Raw genomic sequence first — 17,095 nt, 5'->3', positions numbered from 1 at the left:
AATACGGTGTTACCTCCTTAGATTTACCATCTGTTATTCTTCAGGTGGCATTTTAAAAAAATGTCATAAAATATTATGTTCATATTTAGAACCATAACAAATATTGTGACAAATTCTAAGTGCTCAGCACTGTACTCTTTGATAAAAAACTAAGGACTAATTTAAAACAAGACAAAATAAATATGACACTTATATAGTACCACTGTGCATGTGGCATATCACCGTAGTATTCTTTCTTAAAACAATAATAGATTCCTGTAAATAAGCTTAGCCTGCAGGACATGTGAAATACCCACCAAATATTTGGTACATATTTATTTGCTCAGCAAATACGTTTGACTCCTTACTATGCAAGCAGGGAAGACAGATAAAAACAAATTAACAAAAAGGAATTACAAATTGTGGCACATGTTATTAAGGAACAAATGGACGCTCTTAATATAGACTCAACCAAATTATAAAATCTGGTTCATTTTCTTGCCTTGGTATTTCATACTGATACCTTTTTACATAACAGCTTAAAGAAGAGCTGATAGATGTGACCAAATTGTGTGTACACATTTATTAATACAACAGAAAGAAATTTACTGAATGCTTATATACCAGGCATTATGTAGACCCAAGAGAAAGAGCAGTGAACAAAATACAGTCATTGTGTTTGTGGTAATTTCACCGTAGTGGTAAGATGGTAAACAAATATATGATAAATGTGAGGATGATATGAAGAAAAATAAAGCAGCTTGTGAGGATGGAGAGTGGCTGAAGTACTGTTTTATTTAGGTGGACTGAGAAGGGGTCTCCGAAGAGATAAATGTTTTCCCCTAGTTTTCCTTTTGTCTCTTGGGTCAATTCAGTTAGTGAATGCAGGATGCAGGATGTTTGTATCTGTTGATCTCATTCACATTTTCATTAAGAGAGCTATGATGAGATTCTGCTTCTTTCCAGTTCTTCACTACTAAAACAGGTTAATACCTGAATACTTTTCTTCATGCCTTTACCATTCTTCCATATACTTTAATGCCTAAGCACCTTCATCCATCTGCCTATCCCTTTACCTTTTATTCCTAAAATACATGCTTTGTTATCTCTCCCAATTTTCCAAACTCTTGGGGTATGATTCATTTGATTAAAAATCATACCATACAAGTAAATGTCTTCCAGATGTTTGATTATAATGTGGAATTGCTTTTGGAGAGAGCTCTTTTATCCAAGTCTTTCTCCTAGTAAACTCTGCTATTGAAATTTTATGTCTTGGGTGATCTTACAGTGATCACAGCCTTAATGCCCAAAAGCCCTAAATAAAATTATATACCACTCAAGTGTTCTATAGCATCGCACAAGTCTAAAATAGGTAACTGGCACCCACCCCACACCTCATTGTTGGCTAACTGACCTGTCCCATAAATAGTTCAGTGTTACGTGATTAGACAACTACAACGAACAGAGAAGGGATTTTTGTTTCCTAACACAGATGTGTATCTCTGGTATTCAATGAAGTCAAGATCCAGCTGACCAAACCCTGACTGTAGCATGGTTCTTAGAATGGTGCAAATCAGTAGCCAGATCATTTTGGATGGGCTTCAGGGTAGCTCTGCCTGACACCATGGACGGATCTGAGCAGGACAGTTGTAGCACCTCTGTATATGTGAGAGTAATGTTGCTGCAGACCGTATGGTTAATCTAGAGAGTTTCTGCCAAATGCATTAAAAGTCCTCAGGTGAGTCTGAGAAGGCATCATGGTAATTTTTTTTTTTTGAGAGGGCATCTCTCATATTTATTGATCAAATGGTTGTTAAAACAATAAAATTCTGTATAGGGAAGTCAATGCTCACAATCATTAATCCACCCCAAGCCTAATCATCATGGTAATTTTTTAAAACCAGTTTTCTGAAATCAAGAGCATGTTTTTTTTTTTCCTTTGGTTTTCCCACACAAGAGATTTTATTATCTGCAAGAGAAAATGGCTGCCCCCAGAGAGAGGGAGCAGCCAAGAGCATGTCTTAAAAAACCTACCAGCTACTGGAATATAATGGTTCTTGTTTCTAACTCTTTTGGAATGTATTGTTTTTATGTCTGAAAGATTTTTAAATGCTATAACCTAACAGAACATTGCTTCATAAATTCCTTAGCAGTAACTCAGATGGTGAACCTTGGGGTATTTTTCCACATAAATCTGTGCCCTTTGTGTGCAGAGCTTTGCTGCTTAGGTAACTAGTAATAGTACATAGGGTTCAATCCATGCTTTACATATTTTTACTTTTCTTTTACTGGATCTTTTCAAAATGGCAATATGTTTATTGCATTTCTTAAAAGTCAAAATAGCAAATCTAAAATGAGTGATTAAAAAAAGTCTGTACTATTTATCACTACTGTTGAAATACTGTTTTTTTTAATTAAGGTATTACTAATAAACACTCTCATGAAGGTTTCACATGAAAAAACAATGTGGTTATTACATTTACCCATATTATCAAGTCCCCACCCATACCCCATTGCAGTCACTGTCCATCAGTGTAGTAAGATGCCACAGATTCACTATTTGCCTTCTCTGTGCTACGCTGTCTTCCCAATGACCCCCCACATCATGTGTACTAAACCTAATACCCCTCAGTCCCCTTCTCCTTCCCTCCCACCTGCCCTCCCACCCCAGTCCCCTTTGGTAACCACTAGTCCCTTCTTGGAGTCTCTGAGTCTGCTGCCATTATGTTCCTTCAGTTTTGCTTCGTTATTATACTCCACAAATGAGGAAAATCATTTGGCACTTGTCTTTCTCTGCCTGGCTTATTTCACTGAGTGAAATACTGTTTACTGTGGCTTCAGAAATTAGAGAATATGTCTGTGATATCAAAGCTGTAGGCAGTTCTTCCCCTAATGCTGGCTTTGTACTTCTGCTTATAGGACTTTGGCACATTTGATAGTGAAAGGTTCTTAGACACAGTTATATATACCTTTCTGTGGCCACACTGAATGTCTGTATTTTTAAAACACTTTAAAGCTAAGTTAGGTTCAAGAATACTGATCTTTAGTCTACTAAAAAGGGCTTAAAATATTTCTCTCTAGCTCTTATAACTGAATGAAAATTTACTCTAGTGGATTTAAAAGAGGAAGGAGAAAAACCCACCCAAACTCTGATTGTTTGTTTAACAGATTGTAAACCATGGCTGTGTGGATACAAGCCCAGCAGCTCCAAGGCGATGCCCTTCATCAAATGCAAGCATTATATGGTCAGCATTTCCCCATTGAGGTGCGGCATTATTTATCCCAATGGATTGAAAGTCAGGCATGGTAAGTGAACAGCTTTTTCCATCATAGTTTGTGAAGCACAGCATATATTGATTGGGAAGATAACATGATAGAGACTTTGAAAGTTGTGTGTTTAAAAAAATAAAAGGTGATCCTTGAAAGGTATTTAACCCCATCTTAGATTTTAGGGAGATGTAATAACTCTTGGGATTTTTAAAGTAGGATTTGTTCCTTTTAATAGTAAATCCTGGCTAAAAGTATTAGACTATTGCTGGTAATAAAAAAAATTAGCAAACACATGTTGAATGCCTATAGGATGTCTAGCAGTGTTATGGGTACTAGAGTTCATATGAAAAAATTAAAGCCCTTATCCACAAAGAATTTAGTACTTCATTGAGCAGATAAGGTATGCATATAATTTAATAAAATGTATTGTTAACAAATTTAACAATGGAGACACTGGTGTTTTTTTTATTTGTATGTAGCATATATACACATAAAGACTAAAAAGCAATACAGTACACCAAAATATTAACAGTAATTACATCTTAGTGGCAGTTTGTTAAATAAAAATTAATTTTTATATACTCAGAGGTAAAGTTTTTAACTTCTTTCAGAATTAGTACAATGCAGTAGACTGACAGCAAAGCTTTCTAATGAACAGCATTATTGCACACAAGGCAGCAGGCTGTCAGCTGCTCTGCTGGGGGCCCGGGAGCATAATAAGCATGTTGGTTGGTTACTGGTCTGTCAGTCTGACCTGACATATTCATCGGACACTTAAGGCCTCCATCATCATGGCAGGGGTGGGATCCATTTGCCAGCCTTTATGCTGCTGTAGAAAGGTGCTGTATACCTGTCAGCAGTGTTACCTTGGAGTAACTGCAGTCAGGCGTTAGTACCAGATTTCTGTTCAGAAACAGAAAGCACCAAAGGAAGGCAATTTGCTAGGCAATTAAAAACTCTCAGCCTCAGGTAATGAAGTGAGGGAAAAAAAACGACCTAAATGTGAGCATGTCAGCTGCCCCTTGCTCAGTGCTTTTCCATTTCCATTTCTTTTGCTTTTCTGTTTTAATCATTTGGAGGGCTCAGAAAAAACCCTTGTAGGAAGCTTCTGTTGGTTTCAAAGTTCATTTAGTAGATTTCCTATATAGTCTTCTTAATGAATGTAAAACGCTTGTGTTGATATTAAGGAAAACCTGGTTTTTATTTAGTTTATTTAGTTTTGGTTTTCTTAAGAATATAAAGATTTTAATAAAAAATCTTTAGTCCTTCATGTTTAAGCTAAGAAAGTTTTGTGTTTTTTTTTAGCAGAGACCCAAATACCAGAGCCAGTACTTGATTCCATGAGTTTTGTTCAGAGACTAGATCTTCTCAAGAGTGGGTTCCTCACATGAGGAACATTATTACCAGTTGAAACGGAGGTGCCAGGGCTACCCTTCATCCCTCCCAGGCTTTTATTTAATGCACATTTTATTTAGTGCATACATATTTAAAATTTGTCTCCTGTACTGCCTCCTCAAAGTGCAGTTTGTGTGTATTATTTGATGAAGTACCTTATCAGTGTTTGGGTACACTTGTTTGTCCCTTTGTTGAAATTAGTTACTAACTGACTTCAGGGGTTTAGAAATGACAGTGCCTTTTAGCTACCACTAGATCTCTTGTTTGGCTGCAGACCCAGTCAGCAGGAATTGAATGTTATTTCAATCTGACAGCTGTTTGGTTTCTTCAGCTAGCTGAGTTAAGTAATTTAGTACTGCCCAGTGGCAATTGTTGCCTAAATTGTTAAAAAAAAGAGAGTGGGGGTGGGGGGTTGGAGAGAGGAGGGAGGGAAGGAAGGAAGGAAGGGAAGAAGGAAGGAAAAAGAAGGAACCTCTGTCACTGGTTAAATGGCTCTGAATTAATAAAGTTAGTAGAGTGGTTTCTCTGGTTCGCTGGAAGAGTTAGCATTGCCTACAGGTCCCAAATCTTCAACTAGTGATATAAATGTCTGACATACAGGCATCTTCTTTCTTAATATCTCATTTCCAGGGCTCCTTAGAAATAAATGTTGCAATAAATGTTGCACCTGTCTTTACTTAAGAAATACTTTCTGTGAAATTAGCTGCACTTAGAACTAGTCAAAGCTGGAAAAAACATGTAGAACATTCTTGACCTTCTGCCTCCTTACACCCTTGAGTGGGTAACTATGAATAGGAAATTATCGGAGTCCTTATTTCCTTCAGAGTACACAAAGCACTTTCCTTTTCCCTTCATTTCTAGAAGCAGATAGCATAAGCACCAGAGCAAGTCAGCAAGAGGAAGGAGAAAGGGCAGTATCCTGTAAAAAAAAAAAAAAAGAAAAGAAAAGAAAATATACTATATACTATATAGTCCACTAAGGTAATTAGTGGATTAGGAATAGATTAAAGTAGGCATCTAGTCAATTTGAATTGGGCCATTTCCTAAAATTTGCAGTGAGCATTGTGAAAAAATCACTTTAGCAAAAGAAAAGGTGCAATACATTGAGGCTGCATTTTTATACAGGCTCATGTGCATGTATGTATACATATGTATGTAATTTTTTTCCCCTAGGGACTCAATAGATCTTGATAATCCACAGGAGAACATTAAGGCCACCCAGCTCCTGGAGGGCCTAGTGCAGGAGCTGCAGAAGAAGGCGGAGCACCAGGTGGGGGAAGATGGGTTCTTACTGAAGATCAAGCTGGGGCACTATGCCACGCAGCTCCAGGTGCGTGTGAACATCGGCCATGCTGAACTCTTCCAAGAGGGACTCTTCCTTCATTTAGTATGACCTGTAGAGATCTTCTCTCTCTTCTTCACGCCAGGGTTGTTGAGTTATGTGTTATGTGTATACAGCTCTTGTTGTTTGGTTTTGTGGTTCTAGCTGTCTTTCTTTAAACTTTTTATTTGAAAATAGTATCACATTTACAGAAAGGTGCAAGATGGACGCAGAGAACCCCTACATATGTCGAGATTCACCTGTGGTTAACATGTGCTTTATCGTATTCTCTCTCCACACACACACATTTGTCACCACTTGAGAGCAAGTTGCCTACCTCCTGCCCCTTTGCCCCTCAGTACTCCCATGTGCAGTTTCTAAGAACACAGACCTTCTCTGCCATAGTTAGCCCACAGCTGCAACTGTGGTGATAGTTCCTTAGTCACAGTTGTCAACTGCAGTACATCTAACATTGACACAACACTTCCGAGTAATCTTATATCTGTATTTTTGTTTTGTCCTGTTTTTTTCCCTCCAGTCTAGGATCCAGCCCGAGATCACCTATCACACATATTATATCTATTTAATCTGGAACTGTTTCTCAACCTTCTTTGTCTTTCATTACATTGACATTTTCAAATACTTCAGCCCCTCTATTTTTAAAGATAAAAAAAAAGATAGAATGTACTTCACTTTGGGTTTGTGTGAAGGTTCCTCATGATTAGATTTAGGTTATACACCCCTGATCAGAACCATAAAAAAGGATGTTGTGTCCTTTCTCGTGTGTCACATCTGGGGACATCCAGTCATGGCTGGTGGTGCTTTTGATTACCCAGTCCAGGTGGCATCCAGTTTCTTCTCTGAGGTGGCCTTTTTGAAATTTTTCCTATTTTCAGTAATGACTCCCTAGCACTTTAGGCAAATTAGGATACAAGAAATAAAATAATCTTACCTTGTTCTCTTACCTTGTTCCTGTACATGGGTTTCCTGAAGTGTGCTTTTCCTCACCTGCATTGGTATTGTAGACACAGCATTCCTCGTGATTACACCATCGTGTCTCCAGCAGCCTCCTCTATCATATGACCTTACCCTCTGTTCCGAGCTAGGGTTAGGCCCTTTGCAGGGGGTGGAACAGGTGCTATCTGCCGTTGGATTCTTTCAGAACACATATGACCGCTGCCCCATGGAGCTGGTCCGCTGCATCCGGCACATTCTGTACAACGAACAGAGGCTGGTCCGTGAAGCCAACAACGTGAGTGTCCCGTGGGTGTGGGGAGAGGAGCTGGGAGGCCCTTTCCTGCCCATCTCTGGACCAGTTTTGTCAAGATGACTCAATGTACATCTGCTGGTGTCTCTGTAAACAGAGCATTGTCCTAAGGTTCACAAAAGAAATGGTCGATTGGTCTCTGCTCTTAGCTGATTTATAACCTTGATGAGATTGTAGCCACAAAACAATGTAAACAAGTGCCAAGTAATTTACCTTCAATCAAATAATTTTTCAGTAAAGGCATGCTTGTGTGCAGGTGATATTACTTAGAAAAACTTCTGCTTAGCCCCCTCTCAGCCAGGTGTTGAAGCAATAGATCAGATGAGGTCACTTGAATAACTGGATCCAGGGCAGCCTTGTGGATGCCTCTCCTGTGTCTTCATTTTGGGCTCTCCAGGGTGCCACCTGTGAGAGGCTCGGCCTGCCCTCTCCCCTCACTCACGAGAAGGTCTTGAGTGAGGACCCAGATGATGTGTGCTCCCACAGCCTTACTCCCCTCTGGTCCCCAGCACCTGCTGCTCTGTGGCATTGGGTCAATGAATGCACGTGGAATGAGGGGTCATCTTCATTAGTAGGAAAACCCAGGTACCTCCTGGGGTGTGTTGAATTCCAGCCTCTCCAAAGAGAGTTTAGATGGCCCCTGTTCGGGATGCTCTGGTGGCGGCCAGATCCTCAGCAGCTCCTGCTGGGCTGTGTGAAGAGGCCATAGTCTGCATCTGCAGAAGCACCGCTTTCCCTGGGCTCAGGGCCTGAGGTTCTCTGCGGTCCTCCCTGCCCAGCTCACCGCCGCCTGCACTCCCCCTCTGATCTGTCTCAGGGCACTTCTCCTGCTGGGAGTCTTGCTGACACCATGTCCCAGAAACACCTTCAGATCAACCAGACATTTGAGGAGCTGCGACTGGTCACGCAGGACACAGAGAATGAACTGAAGAAGCTGCAGCAGACTCAAGAGTACTTCATCATCCAGTATCAAGAGAGCCTGAGGATCCAGGGTGAGGCCCGGCAGCGTGGGCTGGGCGTGTCTGGAGGACAGGAGTGAGGACTGGAAGGAGGCTCAGGTCGTATTGGAAGATACCAGTTTTCTTCCAATTGACAGGCACTGAGCTCTCCCTAGAGTAGCAGGAACATTTGTACTGCACCGCTTGCTGGGAGGGTCAGGCTTAGGAAGGAGAGAATACAAGTGCTTGCCTTTGAAGAGTGTGGGGTCTCCCTCAGGCTGCCCACCTGGGGAGAGCCTGGTCGGCTAGGGAACACACTGTGTTCTGTGAGAATGAGCTCACAGCCTAGTAAACAGACCAGATAATACTTGGATGTATAGTAGTCCTTTTATAAATGCTGCTTTACTGAGATGTTAAATTCCCTAAGCAGGAACAATAGAAGGAGTAAGGGTTGTATTTGTGGTGACCAGCTATTAGTGGTGTTCTGTGCAGTTATTCAGAGAGGCCATCCTGGGTTAGAGCACACTACTGCACCTCAATTAGTCCTTGTAGATAAAGGCTTCCCTCCTGGGTAAATGCCTACTGGTCCTTGGGTACAGAGAACTTCAGACACAGTCTTGAGGCTGTGGAGCCCCACCAGCACCCCCTGTTGACCTTGTAGGGGGTTGCCGGTGTGACTTTTGATAGTTTCCTCTCCCTGCGTGCCTGCCAAGTTCAGGATCTCAGAAAATCCTTTGTAGGACTGCCCAGCCATACAAACACACATGCATGCACATATCACATGCTCCTGAAATACCATGCATGTGGGCTCGATCTTGTAACTATGTTGATACTGCTTATTAACTCTATCTTCCCGCGAGAATATAAATTGAGAGGAGACTGTGTTTTATACCTGTGTACTCCAAGGCCAACACATTGCCTAAATCATAGTAGGTATTGACTGAGTGTTGGTGGGATGGTTCTAGCTTGTCTTCCTTCATCTGAATCCATCCCAGACTGACCCCAGAGAAAGAATGGCCCTCTTCCTAGGTTAGAGAATAGGAGATTTTCAGGCTCTTAGTTCTACCCAAGGCCTTGGACTGGTTGACAGTACTTCCAATCCTATTCTTGGGTTTTCTGTTCCCTACATATGGATTTGGGTTTGGATTCTGGTTTGGGTTCGTACCCATCATGGTAGTGTCAGTTCAGTCTCATTTATCGAGCTCACCCATCAGACACTCAGACTATTGATCTGTTTGTGCAAGGGAAGGCTCAGCTCCCTCCAGTGGAGCAGACGATTGCCTCACATCTCCTGGCCTCCTTCCCAGAAGCTTCTGCAAATTGCCAGGAGAGGCCTAAGTGGGACACTTGCCGAGGGAAGCTGGGCCCAGGTGTTGGGATCACCACCACCTCCCTGTGGGGTGGCAAGATTGCCAAGGTGGACGTCCAGCTTACTCTGCTGTGTTCAGTGCCCGGACAGGACTCTTCCTGCTCAGTCCCGTGCAGTGAGATTGGAACTTAAATTCTAAATTCTCTTTTATTTCTGGGTTTTTCCTGACTGTCGAGAGTTGCTTAATCTTTCCCAGCTTGTGCGTCCATGGGGCAGGGCCTAGGTCAGTGTGACATGGCCCTCAGGAGCCAGGAACTCGACCGAGACATGCTAGTGCTCACATCTTCTTGACTCACCTAAGTAAGGACGCTGTTCCAGAAGGTTATTGGCAGAGCCTAATAATCCCAGCATTCAGGATAGTGGATGGATGGGTTTGCAAGCAGAGGAGGGTGTCCAGGTGGCTCTGACTGTGGAAATGTGGGATCTCAAGCTAGGTTATTGATAAACAGCTGTTCTTGAACCATTCTTTCTACCTTCCCTTGTCTGAAGAATTTCATAGTAGATATTTGAAAGAGATAGGCCTCACTGATTCCCTTTTTCTCTCTTTGATGAGATTCCTAACAAGTCACCTCCCTCCACCCTTGCTTTTCTGAGAGAATCTTGCTGCTTTGGTGTCCCCAGTGGGCCCTGGACACACACCCTCTCAGTTTCTCTCTGTCTTCCTATTGGTCATCAAAGCTCTGGGTGAGCCACCTGGACAAACGTGTTAGGCACCTTTCAGCACCCAGAGAAACTCCTTCTCCCCCAGGAGAGGCCGCTGTACTTTGGGAGAGGACACAGCCAGCAGAGCAGGGTCCTTCCCCATGAGGCTTGGCCCTGTGACATTGGGGCTGAGCAGCTGCTTGCCTCCATTACCCTTTAACCCACCCTGTACCCCATTAACCACCAAGGACTAACTGTCTCCCAGGGCTTCCACGTGCCAGAAAGTCTTGAGCATTTCCTATGTCACCACTTATTTAATCCTCACAGCAGTCCAGTGAGGCAGGGGCCGTGATTCCTGTGTTTTACACATGGGGAAACTGAGGCAGAGGCCCAGGGAAGGGAAGTGATTTACCCATGATCACCCAAGTAGTAAGCACCAAGGACACACTTCAGACAAGGCTGTGTGGCCCAGCCAGACCCCCACGTGGCATGGGGAGTGCTGGGAGGCCATCTGTGTGGGTTGGGGTGGGAGGGGAGACTCCTCAGCTGTACCCCAAGCTTCCATCTCCCTGCTCCCTAGAGGGGAGCTCAGAATCGGGAGGCCAGGGCCAGAAGCCCGCCTGTCCATGGGCATTAGGACCCGACTTGCTTTTGGTCAGATGTGTCCCTGTGGGCGTCTTGCCTTCAGAACAGAAGAGTGTGGTTCCTCTGGGCTTCCTGCTGGGAGCTGGGGGACCATGACCGTGGGTGTCCCATCCCCTCCTCTAGCTCAGTTTGCCCAGCTGGCCCAGCTGAACCCCCAGGAGCGTCTGAGCCGGGAGACGGCCCTCCAGCAGAAGCAGGTGTCCCTGGAGGCCTGGCTGCAGCGCGAGGCTCAGACGCTGCAGCAGTACCGCGTGGTGAGTGGGCTGTGCGTCCCTTTCCTCCCAGGCAGGGATGGCCACATCCCCAGCCATCTGGGAACCTGAGAGGGGATAGAGCCCCAGGAGAGCAGGAGGCCAGAGCCTCCTCTCGGGGGTGGGGGTGTTGCCTGTGAGGCAGCACAGGCCAGGGAAGTGAGGGCTCGTGAGGGAGCCTCATCCTGGACCTGCCCTCCAAGTGACGCCCTGCAGATAGTTGCCTGAGAGCCCAGAGGGCCTGCTGTGCCCCCACTCCCTCAGGATCTGGCCGAGAAGCACCAGAAGACCCTGCAGCTGCTGCGGAAGCAACAGACCATCATTCTTGATGACGAACTGATCCAGTGGAAGCGGCGGCAGCAGCTGGCGGGGAACGGAGGGCCCCCCGAGGGCAGCCTGGACGTGCTACAGTCCTGGTAATGGGTGCGGGGCTGCAGGGCAGGGTGGGCAGGGCTTGGTCTGCCCCCTGCGTGTACCCGTGCAGCGGCTCCCTCTGCCCCACAGCGGGTCCATTTCACCGCTGGTTCTGGTTCCTGATACAGACTTAGTGCCCCTGTCTTGTGTCACCTCCCTGGGAAGGGAGTCCCTATGTTAGGGAGAGGGCAGGGCCAGGCATGCAGAGTACCGCTCAGGCTGGCTGGACACAAATCCGGGTCGCTGCTCCTGTGTGTCTGTGATTTTTGCAGGCAGGACAGCTGTGCCTTTGCTCAGGGGTCAGGGGTGGTGGCTCAGACAGGGAGCCCCCCATCCTCTGACCTGGGGGCAGCTGAGAACCATTGTCCTTCCTGTTGACCGTGGGGCTCCCGTGCAGGTGTGAGAAGCTGGCCGAGATCATCTGGCAGAACCGGCAGCAGATCCGCAGAGCCGAGCACCTCTGCCAGCAGCTGCCCATCGCCGGCCCCGTGGAGGAGATGCTGGCTGAGGTCAACGCCACCATCACAGACATCATCTCAGCCCTGGTGACCAGGTGACTGCTGCCTCTTGGCCGTGCCAAGCGCCCCTCCTGTGGCTGGCTTGGGGGAGGCTGGGGGCTTTGCAGATGGGGAGCTTGCGCTTGCGTCCCTGTGTCTGCCTCTCACTCCCATCCTCCTCTGTCCCCTGCTGCTGGGTGTGGACCTTGCCCAGTTTCTCCAGTGGATGGTACACAGGCTGACCTGGTGCCCTGCAGCCTGTGCCAGCTGCCGAGTTCATTTCCCTGCCTCCCCTCCCACCATCCTCTGACTCTGTGGCCTCCCTGGGACCTGAGCCCTGTCCGCTGAGCCAGCCAGCATCACTTCGTCTGTCTGGTCACTTGTGTCCCTGCAGCACATTCATCATTGAGAAGCAGCCCCCTCAGGTCCTGAAGACCCAGACCAAGTTTGCAGCCACCGTGCGCCTGCTGGTGGGAGGAAAGCTGAACGTGCACATGAACCCCCCCCAGGTGAAGGCCACCATCATCAGTGAGCAGCAGGCCAAGTCGCTGCTCAAGAACGAGAACACCCGCAAGTGCGTGGGCCTCCCTCCCTCTGCCCCTTTCCTTGAGTCCCTGCAATAGGAAGGAAGTGATCCCCCCTTCTAGGATGCTTTCTGCACTCAGCCATTCTTATGTAGGAGCCCTGTAGTCCTCTGGCTGCTTCTGGCTCTCAGAGAAAGAATATAAGTGGGTTCTTATGTGAAGAAACTATGATTTTGTTTCATTTAGTAGTTATACATCCAAGAAAATTTATTTTATATTTTATCTGTGTTTATTTCATGTATATTTTATGCAGGTGACATTTCCTCTGAATGACTTATATTTTCAACAACCTTCTTTATTTCCTTGTACCTTTAATATATTTTCTCTCCCATGCATACTGAGCACCTATATAGATGTAGTGCTGAGTCTCTGTGTTTGCAGTGATTACAGTGGGGAGATCTTGAACAACTGCTGCGTGATGGAGTATCACCAAGCCACAGGCACTCTCAGTGCCCACTTCAGGAACATGGTGAGGATGGGAGAAGCAGCAGCTCAGATTTTCTGTAGTTGTTCGAGGGTGTTACCATTTTATTTTCTCATTTGTAGTCCCTGAAACGAATTAAGAGGTCTGACCGTCGTGGAGCAGAGTCAGTGACAGAAGAAAAATTTACAATCCTGTTTGAATCACAATTCAGTGTTGGTGGAAATGAACTGGTTTTTCAAGTCAAGGTAAAGCCCTTCCCCAGCTTTACATGCACATGTGTGTATGTACTTTATATCACAGAATGATTGTTTTGATAACGTATCTTCTTTTTGACTACCAATGAACAGGAAGTGGGGAGACCTCATCCTTAAAACTATCCCTTAGATTCTCTTAACAAACTAAAACAACTGGAGATACAAATAAAAATGAACCAAGAGAAACATCTCTCAGGATGAGTTTGAATAACAGTTCTAGTTAAGTTTTAAACATTTGTTACTTGAGATTTTTTTCCCAGCAATGCCTCCATACTCTTTCTTTTTTTCTCTTGTTCTCCATGTAACTTTGAGAAATGTACCCCATCCTTCAGAAATACCTAGACAACATCTCTTTTAAAATACCTAAAAGTTTTAGGATTGTGCTGGTGTGAGAAGTCCTGTTATTCCTGGAGCCATTCAGATTCTGTATTTGAGGTTGACATTTACTGAAACTTGAAGAGAGAAGGAACAGATGATAGAAAAAGAGAAGGGAAGAAAGTGGGGTTGCCAGCACTCAGCCCTCCTCCTGTGCCTTTTTAGACCCTGTCACTCCCGGTGGTGGTGATTGTTCATGGCAGCCAGGACAACAATGCAACGGCCACTGTTCTCTGGGACAATGCTTTTGCAGAGCCTGTGAGTGGATTCCTTGAGCCTGTGGGTGTCAAGATATGATACTGATGTCATGAATCTCTTTTGTGTGTTATCCTCAAAAAAAGCATAATAAAAAAATGGTGTTTTCCCTAGTGGGAGGCAGAATGGAGAGGATGTGGGAAGTAGAGCATGGGCTTGAAGTCAGGCCAAGGTTTGAGTTCAAGCTCTATCATTCCTTCACTCTGTGACCAGGGGAATTTCACTCTACCTCTCTGAGCCTGTTTCCCAGGAGCATCTGCAACACAGGGACAATAATGCTCCATAACATTTTTAGGAAGATTAAATTAGATAACAGACAAAATGCTTGTCTCATAATTAGTACTCAGTAAACATAATTTTGAACTGTTGGGTAACTATGAATGGAATTTGGGGCTTCCAAGCCCCTTCTATAAGTTAGACCTCTTAGGAAGTTACTTTAGCTTAACAGTTGCTTCCTGTGGTCTTCCAATAAATGAGGGTGATATTTAATGTCTTCTCCAAATTTTAGATTCTGTGATTCACCCCAGATCTCTCATGAAGAATGAAATGCTTTGTGTAAAGGAACAAATATGGTTTTGTGGCTTATGCACCTGAATGCTATCTGAGTACCGCTAGTGCACTATTTGATGAGCATTTTCAAAACATTCCAGTAGACAAAGTTCTATCTTGCATATGTCCAATAGAGACCAAGCTACAAAAGCTTGATGAAAGGGTTAGAGTTATTATTTGGGACATGAAAGTATGTCCTTCTCTAATGTGGAGAGTCTTACTTAGCATTCTCAGCAATCCTCTTTAAAGAACAATATTTTTGCTGCAAAGGTGAGATTTTTAGCAGAAATTCTGTGCTTATGCTACAATCCCTGAGTTTGAGGCTCCTTTTAAAAAAATACCTGCCTACATCAAGTCCTGATCAGCCTCCTGGATACGATTTCCGTATCTTCTGTCATTTCCTTCCCTGCCTGTCTGCAAATCCCACCCCTCCCCACCCCATATAATGCTGGCATCTCCTGCAACATCTCATTCTTAAAGTATCTTGTCTAAATAAATATGAATTTTTAACATTTTCAGTTATGTTAATGACCACTGTACCTTTTATGCTGTTTCAAAATAAGTGCCTACATGTGGGAATTTAGTCTACAGCTATTTTGCATATATGCCAAATGACAAAAGGACATTGCAGCATTGTTTGTAATAGCTAAAGACTGGGGGTAATACATAAATGCCCATCTGGGGGGTGTCTAGTTAAATCTGTTATTTAACCAGATCTGTCACTCCGTTCTGTAGACTATTTAGCAGCCACAAAAGAAAAAGGAATTTATGTGCTGATGTGAGGTCTTGCAGATATGCTATTAAGTGAAAAAAAGAAGATATATAAAAGTGGGTTTTAACCTACCACTTACATATTTTTTCTCATATTATCTGTTTTTTTAAGGTATCATTGATATATGATCTTATGAAGGTTTCACATGAACAACATGTGGTTACTACATTCACCCCTATTATCAAGTCCCCCCACACATCACATTGCAGTCACTGTCCATCAGCATAGTAAGATGCTATAGAGTCACTACTTGTCTTCTCTGTGCTACGCTGTCTTCCCTGTGACCCCCCTACATTATGTGTGTTGATCATGATGCCCTTTAATCTCCTTCTCCCTCCCTTCCCACACCCCCTCCCCACTCCCTCCCCTTTGGTAACCACTAGTCTCTTCTTGGGTTCTGTGAGTCTGCTGCTGTTTTGTTCCCTCAGTTTTGCTTTGTTGTTATACTCCACAGATGAGTGAAATCATTTGGTGCTTATCTTTCTCCGCCTGGCTTATTTCACTGAGCATAATATCCTCTAGCTCCATCCATGTTGTTGCAAATCCTACCACTTACATTTTTAAGAAGGAAAAATTATATTGCTGACACATGTAGATTATCTTTGGAGGTATACACAATAAACTAGATTCCATGCTTTGGGAAGAAGAATGGGGTTGCTGGGGAGCAGGGATAGGAAAGTGACTTCACTGTATACCCTTCTGTTTTTCAATTTTTATTTCATGTGAATGAATTGCCTATTCAAAAATACTTTTGTTATAATTAAAATGAATTGCTGTGGCTGAATGGAATGAAAAGTGGTTATTAAAAAAGTCAAATTCTAACCCGTTTTTCAGTAAAATCATCCAGCTTGCAGTTTCCACTCTTCATACTAAGTTGTTTCACTTTGAGCTAGAGTTCTTTGGCAGAAGGGGTGTGAGTGTGTGTGTGTGTGTGTGTGTGTGTGTGTCCCTAGAGACCCAGTTTTTTAGATTTCTCTTCCCATTGAGTTTACTGTCTAAGAGCCAGACCTTGGTCATGTTTTGTTTTTGTGGCTTTTAGAACATAGGGGTGGACTGTACGTTCAGTGGCTCATTTAGAGAGCACCACAAATGGCATGAGGTTACCGTCTAAGTTGTATGAAGCAGGCAAAATGGAACCTTCTGAATTGCACAGAACTGCCTACCCCAATAAAGTTTGACTTTATCCTCCGGCTGAGCAAGGCAACCATTTGTAACTATATCCAGCCATCAGTGTTTTTCTTTTGTGGGTGGAGGGAATAAATCATGCAGCTGTTTTCTCATAAGATTCTGGCTTCTGTCCCCTCAGGGCAGGGTGCCATTTGCCGTGCCTGACAAAGTGCTGTGGCCACAGCTGTGTGAAGCGCTCAACGTGAAATTCAAGGCCGAAGTGCAGAGCAACCGGGGCCTGACCAAGGAGAACCTTGTGTTCCTGGCGCAGAAGCTGTTCAACAGCAGCAGCGGCCACTTGGAGGACTACAGCGGCATGTCTGTGTCCTGGTCCCAGTTCAACAGGGTGAGGGCTGCCGGAGCTGCCTTTCTCAGCTCGGTCCCTCCCAACCAGTTGCCTTTAGAGTCTCCCTGCTCTGGGCCCTTGTTCTTCGTGTCTGTAATGAAATGTCCCCAAAGTAACAGGAAAGCCACGGAAAAGAGGACAACCGCATGTGTTTATGTAGAAAATTACCTCTTTGACTATTTAGTAAGTTAGGCTCTGTATGCAGCTAGCGCATTTATAGCACAGAGAAGACAAGTAGTGACTCTATAACATCTTACTATGCTGAGGAAGTAGCAAATGCTGACACACCTCATGAGGAGTAAAGCTTTTGTGATGATGAGGACTCCGCAGCTCTGTCCCATTGACTCGCTGATGTCCCCTGATGTGTGATGCACCCTCAAC

The 17,095-nt window shown here is 44.4% G+C and overlaps 1 protein-coding gene across 7 annotated transcripts in view; it reads left to right on the top strand.

The window, feature by feature from the left end:
- The window catches only part of STAT5B (signal transducer and activator of transcription 5B), a 67,267-nt gene that overhangs the window by 41,106 nt on the left and 9,066 nt on the right, over positions 1-17,095 (top strand). For 6 of the 7 annotated variants that reach the window (XM_073235605.1, XM_073235607.1, XM_073235603.1 and 3 more), the window contains exons 2-13: positions 3,148-3,285; positions 5,818-5,974; positions 7,128-7,217; positions 8,050-8,224; positions 10,950-11,080; positions 11,342-11,493; positions 11,889-12,044; positions 12,383-12,562; positions 12,954-13,041; positions 13,119-13,241; positions 13,791-13,883; positions 16,508-16,714. In XM_073235605.1, coding sequence (XP_073091706.1) covers positions 3,158-3,285; positions 5,818-5,974; positions 7,128-7,217; positions 8,050-8,224; positions 10,950-11,080; positions 11,342-11,493; positions 11,889-12,044; positions 12,383-12,562; positions 12,954-13,041; positions 13,119-13,241; positions 13,791-13,883; positions 16,508-16,714 — 1,680 coding nt within the window. In that variant the 5' untranslated portion in view covers positions 3,148-3,157. Of the gene's footprint in view, positions 1-3,147; positions 3,286-5,817; positions 5,975-7,127; positions 7,218-8,049; positions 8,225-10,949; positions 11,081-11,341; positions 11,494-11,888; positions 12,045-12,382; positions 12,563-12,953; positions 13,042-13,118; positions 13,242-13,790; positions 13,884-16,507; positions 16,715-17,095 lie in introns of those variants that run through there. The other variant, XM_073235609.1, reaches the window with a different exon arrangement.

This window comes from Manis javanica, chromosome 4 (genome assembly GCF_040802235.1).
Source record: "Manis javanica isolate MJ-LG chromosome 4, MJ_LKY, whole genome shotgun sequence".
Classification (NCBI taxonomy): Eukaryota; Metazoa; Chordata; class Mammalia; order Pholidota; family Manidae; genus Manis; species Manis javanica.
Note: the sequence above shows the minus strand (reverse complement) of the source record. Positions and strands in the feature narration are given on the sequence as shown.